The sequence below is a fragment of the Pocillopora verrucosa genome, chromosome 11, assembly GCF_036669915.1.
Source record: "Pocillopora verrucosa isolate sample1 chromosome 11, ASM3666991v2, whole genome shotgun sequence".
In the NCBI taxonomy this organism is placed as follows: Eukaryota; Metazoa; Cnidaria; class Anthozoa; order Scleractinia; family Pocilloporidae; genus Pocillopora; species Pocillopora verrucosa.
In genome coordinates this window covers 8,944,877-8,951,295 of record NC_089322.1, presented here as the reverse complement: position 1 = coordinate 8,951,295, position 6,419 = coordinate 8,944,877, and the positions used below count along the sequence as shown (strand labels likewise).

Sequence of the window (6,419 nt, the reverse complement as noted above, 5' to 3'; positions counted from 1 at the left end):
AAGATCGAATTTTAACATCTTACTCAGCTACGCAGTTTAAAGCTATAAAGAAAAAAAATAAGTAAAAACTGGTGAAAGTTACTTCCGATTTTATCCCGAAACAAGAATACGGCTTTTCATCAATTTCTTTAATAGGTTTTATTTTATCAGGACTTAGTATTATTTGTTTATTCAACCTCACTCAAACTCACTCTTGGTTATAAAACGCTATTTAAAATTTCTTACAAATTAATCATATGAAAAACTCCATTTCTTTTTTCTCTTTTCACCTATAACATCAACCTTAGAATGTATAAACTCCTTTGTCCAACTCTACTTCGCAAAAGGTAGGCATGCATTTTGCTTTTGTTTTGAAGAAACCAAATCAATAGGGTTCTAAATTGCTTTCATTATCTAAGCATGAAGCCCTAATAAACAATTTAAATATTAGTATTCTAGAAACAGTGTCTACATCCGAATAAGGGAACATTACACGTATAAACTAATTATGGAATTCTAATTCTTATTGGAGCTCAAAGATCTTTTCATTCACTTTCTCTCGAAGTCTTGGGTGACGAACAAGTTGGCTCCAATCAGGTACAAAACTACTCTTTTCAGACTGTTTCATCCCTTTTTATGTTCCCCTTTGATTTTAGAAACTCGCGTGTCAACACAGCCGTCCAATTGCCCGTGGCGTTCTGAATTCCACGCATCGTTAGGGAATAGGCTTTCCTTTCAGAGAGACTTTTTTTTTTTTTTTTTGCTTTTGTTTTTTGCTTTTTTTGTTTTTTTTTTTTGGGGAAAAACTGCCAAAACAAGTAAGGGAATGCCAGTTAATTGTTTTCAGCTCTAGGTAAATTTTGAATTCGATGAGCCCTGTCTACTAATCTTTTAAGTACGCATGTGTGCTCAAAGATATGTTCAACTTGTTTACTTTCGACATTCATTCACCATCAGGTTTTCCTAGGAAAATGGGTAAGAAATAAGTCGAGGGATAAAGATAAGAAAAAACGTTGATTTTATGTTCATCCTTTTAATTTTACAGTTTTACGAAAAATCTACAGCATGGCTTGTGCGAAGGGGCTGATCATTACCCTCCTCGGTTTCTACATGTTTACTGCCATTCTTGGCAAACAGGTAACTGCTTTAGAAAGTTAAGGCATATGAATATTACTGTTTTTCCTTTACTACTCAACTAATCCGGAAGAAAAGTAACAAGATACCCTGCTTACGGCCACTGCTAATGTAAAACAGTTTCGTATAAGCTGAAAACGGAAAGCAAGAGGTTTATTTTTTTCCGGTACACGCCAAAAACTTCTCGTTTTTCGCTTTCAACCGTTTACACTTTTTGGTAAAATATTCTTACAAGAACCGGCCTTTATTTGTCGCCTACGGCGGCGGGGGTGGATGGGGGGGATTTTGTTGGGGTCACATGGGTCTCAGGGGGAATGGAGGGGGATCAGTTATTGCTATGGGGGAGTACGGAAAATTGAAAACACTACAGATTCTTATTGGGGGCATCAGGTAAATGTGACACAACCAAAATCCTCAAACACCCCCACAAGGTAAAATATTCGTTTAATCTGTGTTCATTGTTTTGTTTGTTTGTTTGTTGCTGTTGTTTTTTTGTTTGTTTGTTTGTTTGTCTTTGGTGATTAAAGGTTTTAGGAAAAAAAGTCAGTAATAATCAGAATTCCCCCCAATCATTTTTTCCTCCACATCAGAAGTATTTTTGTTTGTAAAACCTTCTCAAGCAAGGTGCTATCGTGGCAACAAATTTAATTAACAGCCTTCAATGGCCGTGCATTAAAACTGGAGCGAAACTCATAGAAGCAAAGATCTATAACAGGAGTCACGGTGTCACACTATGCTGTTAGTGTGACATGTAGAGTGACCGATTCATTGCCTAATGGTGGACTTTGACGAAAAGATTATGCATAAGATTGAGTGACTTATAAACTATTGATTTGTTTTTCAGTCTTGTGTGAGTCCCGATGGCCAGGAAGCGTGGGATAAAAATACGAAGCTATACACTTCCGATTGCAGTAAGGAGTGTACTTGTGTTGGTGAAGGCGAATACTTCTGTGAAGACCTTTGTCCCGTGCAGATTGCCCATTGCAATGTTGGTTACGTTGCGAGGTTCAAAACGATAAAAATTTCAAAAAGAGGAAGAGAATGCCGATGCGATGGTAAGAGGTTGAGCTGAATTAGCAGTAATCTGCAATAGTACTTTAAAAACAAGTCATCATGTTGAGCACTTTTGTAATTCCCTTTCATCATCTTCTTGCAAAGATATTTTTGCCCCGACCTTTCTTAATTTTTTTTTTTTTCAACGAGGATGCGAGCAGAAGAGAGAATATAATTATTTTTGGCGCGCCTTAACGATAATCAACCAAATGACAAAAATTTGGTTTCGTACTTCCAACTTCCTTAGGGACGACTCCTTATTAGTCGCCTGGTGAGAGGGAGGAGGGCTCTGGTATAATTTTTTTGGGGTGGGGGATCACATGCTTTTCAGGGGAAACTGAGGAGGAACAGTCGTCGCCAATAGAGCATACAAAAGTAGGTCCGTAGAAAATTGACTGCTCATTACCTGCCAAAGAGGGGGGTTATTAGAATATCGAAGTGCCTCATTTGGGGTATCATGTAATTATTATCATTGAACAAAACAACATCTCAGTTGTTTCGTCGAATATCTCTTGATCATAATCCTGCTTGTTTTGATTTTGTTTTATTTTATTTTATTTTTTACAATTAAAAGAACGCAAGAACTGTATTATATATTGGACTTTTGTTTTTCTATTTTCAGAGTTTGATAAATGCGTCAAAAACAGGATGTGACCACGGTAACAGAACGAAGGTGCTAGCCCTAGGTTCTTCTGAGCGAAAAATACAATTGTAGTCATTAATCAGGGTAAAAGTATTAGTACTTGTTGAAAGTATTAAAGGGTGTTTCAAATGTTATAGTGTCTCGTGGTGTTTGTCACACAAATTTCCTCTTATTATGAAAATTATTTCAGGAGATGAGATAAACAGTGGCTAATTAAAATTACACCTAAATGTTTTATAATTGATTCATTTTTCTCAACAAAGAGCCATGAATACAGTACGAACCGGCTAACTTACGCCCGGTCGACTTTCACCCCCCCCCCCCCCTCCTTAACTCGAACTGGATCCAATTTTCCTCGGACTTCGTTTTCCCAGTCATATAATTATTATTAACTTACTCGAACACGGAAACTCGGTTAACTCCAAATCCACGTTAACTCGAATTAATTTTACTTTCCCTTGACTCAGATTAACCCTGGCTTCTCTATCTTGAACCAAAATCATTGGTGGATCAACGTCAAAGTGTCAGAACATAGCTGATTGACACGTCCCAACCTTCAATCGCGATTGATACGAACGTCATATCATCATCTATGGAAACGTAATAAATTTAGCCAAACTTCCTTAAATTAACGTTCTAAAAAACAAAAAGAAAACAAAAAAAACAAAAAAAAAAAACAACAACACACAAACAAAAACAAAAAGCTCTTAATAAACAAACCAAATGTACATAATGACAGTTGATTGGGCATAGCTGAAATCCAGCACCAATTCCGATAACTCGAATCCTCAAAAACTCTAATCATTTTCCGTTTCACTTGGGAGTTCGAATTCCTGTGCTCGAATAACTTGATTATAAGTTTACGGCAAAAACGTTCCTTTGCGACCAACAGGGCTAGCCTCCAGTCTGTTACGCTCTTAACTTTGTTGGCTGTATGAGCAACACCATATTAAAGAGGTCACCCTGTATAAAGCGGTCGGTTGCTTAAGTCCCGAATTTGTTTTATAATTAATAACGGTTATTTTCTTCTTTATTTAACGGTCACCTGTATTCTATTAGTGGTCGATCATGGCATAAAGTTGCTTAGTGTATCGTTATTTATAATACCTCTAATGTGTGCGTGCGCTAGATCTGAACTTTGTTATAACCAATTATAGTTTTAGCAACAAATCTGCCATTTTACCGCGGCCAAAATTTATCCCATGTAAACTTCGCTGGTTCCTAATAAAACAGCGCACATGAAAAAAATCAATAGTTTTACTATGTAAGTAAGTCTTACACCTTCACTTTGTCTTCCACCTCTCTGATTTCGTGAATACATCACACCAATAAGAGCCAATCAGAATGCAAGGATCATCAGTGATTTCAAAATGGACGCAAAAAAGTAAATAATCTTCGAAAGTCTACTTTATCTTAAGCAAATTTTCTGCACTGGTCCTTAGGTTCACTATAATCTTCCAGCGATAAAACTCTAAATTAAATCGAATATTTCGTTTGCATCGGAAAACTGGCGTTTTTCCAGTTTTACAATGGATCGTGAGCTGAATAATAACTCTAGTATGGAGATTTCTTAAGTAATGACAGGCAACAAGAAAAGCCTGTGTGTCTTTTTAATGGATTTTTTGGTGCTAAGGCAAGCAAAAATTCGTTAATAACATTCAAATGTCGTGCACTGCGCACAAAATACTGAAATCCATTTCCCAAATGAATTTAGGCGACGTAACAGACTTAAAAAAAGGGGAAAAAACGAATAAATAAAGAAGGAAAAAAACTAAACAAAAACAAAAAAACAAAAACAAAAGCAAAAACAAAAAATCAAGGGAGAAGAACAACTACCAAACCTAACATGCTACTTGAGGTGACTGGGAACGCCACATCAGTTATATGAAGTAACCATATCTCTCACATTTCCGAAGAGCCGATTTAAACTGTTTGCTCTTTCGGTTCCGTTCCTCGTTTCCTGTTCCTATTGCCCTCTTCGCAGTTCTTCGTTCTCCATTGTCCGCGTTCCGTTCCTCATTCTCTATTTCCCTTTCCTCGTTCTCTATTCCCCGTTACCTATCAACTGTTCCCCGTTCCTTGTCTCCTGTTTCCTGTTCCCCGTTCCTCGGTTCCTCCGTTCCTGTTTCCTGTTCTCTATTGACCGTTCACTGTTCCCCGTTCCCTATTCCCTATTTTCCTTTCCCTATTTTCCTTTCCCTATTTTCCGTTCCCTGTTTTCCGCTTCCTATTTTCCGTTTCCTATTTCCCATTCTCTGTTCCTCCTTCCCTGGTCTCTGTTCGCCGTTCTCTTTTTTTCTCTTCCCCGTTCCCTGTTCCCTGTTCTCTCTTCACCGTTCCCTATTTTCTCTTCCCCTTTTCTCTGTTGCCTGTTGCCTGTAGGGCTTCATTGCTGGACTTTTGTTGTTTTATCAAAACCCCATTATCGACATTCGCTTCTTTCGTCCTAGAAAATGTGGCCAGTTTCGTATTTATTCTTTGACTTTTATTCATTTTTAACATGTTAGTTGATTTCTTATACATATTTACTCGTTTCCTATTTTTTTCATTTCCTAGATGTATAGTGTTAATTATCTTTAAACTATGCATTTATGCTGTAGGTACTCATTTTTTCCACTAATTCACTTGTCAAGTTGCTATCGGACGTTTCGTCATCTGACAGTGCAATTGGTCAATCACACTCAAAGTTGTAGTTTAAATCAACCAATCACAGCCTCGGTTTCAATCAACGTAGAAACAATAATTCCTATGTCAGTCTTTAAATGCAAATTTTCTCTTTCTGTCATAACTTCGCTATACTTCTCTTCTCACAAATTGTACTTTTTGTGATTAATTAGTAATAAGACTTCGTGGAGTCCAATTCGGTCTGTAATCACACTTGTGATAACAAAGTATGATTGGAGACCGAATTGGACTTCACTCGGTCCTATTGTTATTACTTATTAAGATAAATAAGTAAACAACTTAGCTAATCACCTCCTTTTTTCCTGATGTTGTGTATATTCAAATTGATAAAGAGCGGTCATCTAGCTCATCTACAAATCCTTTAGCTGTTAACCCTTTGAACTCTAAGATTGACTTACATCTAATTTCTCCTTACAGTATCACCCCTGAATAAAACAAAAAGGTCACGAGAATAAAGGAAATGATCATCAACTTAAGAACCCTGATTGTTTAACAAATTCTCCTTGTCAAAGCCATTGGAAATATATCGAGAACAGTATGGAGGAAATGCATGTTAATTCAGGATGTAAAGCGTTAATTAAGCTATTTTGTAAACACAAGCTACTACCTGACTGTTTATTTACATAATATAATAATGTTGAATTGCACAATATGATTAGAATTGCAATCATAATTTCTAACGTGCTTATCTTTTCTTCTTCGACAAAAAACAGAATCCAGCGAACCTCTACAAAAGGTGAAGCGAATCAAGACAAAGAGATAGAAACGATCTAAGCGAAACAAAGTGGTAAAAAACGGCTTTGACATAATCACACAGGAAAAGGCGTGAACTCGTCTTAAACACATGTAAACTACACCTAAACTGACGCAGAACTAAATCTAAATTAATGGAAATAATCACACAAACCCAAATGAACAAAATTCA

General features: G+C 36.7%; 1 protein-coding gene across 1 annotated transcript; it reads left to right on the top strand.

Moving 5' to 3' along the window:
• Window positions 1-561: 561 nt before the first annotated feature.
• On the top strand, window positions 562-2,892 carry LOC136284091 (uncharacterized). The gene is made up of 4 exons (XM_066173904.1): window positions 562-576; window positions 1,025-1,116; window positions 1,958-2,168; window positions 2,789-2,892. The coding sequence occupies exons 2-4, from the start codon at window positions 1,045-1,047 to the stop codon at window positions 2,818-2,820; spliced, it is 315 nt and encodes a 104-aa protein (XP_066030001.1). The 5' UTR covers window positions 562-576; window positions 1,025-1,044; the 3' UTR covers window positions 2,821-2,892.
• The last annotated feature ends 3,527 nt before the right edge of the window (window positions 2,893-6,419 follow it).

Coding starts and splice junctions, on each gene's coding strand:
- LOC136284091 (XM_066173904.1), top strand. CDS start 1,045: ATGGCTTGTGCGAAGGGGCTGATCATTACCCTCCTCGGTTTCTACATG. Junction 1,117..1,957: donor CTGCCATTCTTGGCAAACAG/GTAACTGCTTTA, acceptor TTTGTTTTTCAG/TCTTGTGTGAGTCCCGATGG. Junction 2,169..2,788: donor AAGAGAATGCCGATGCGATG/GTAAGAGGTTGA, acceptor TTCTATTTTCAG/AGTTTGATAAATGCGTCAAA.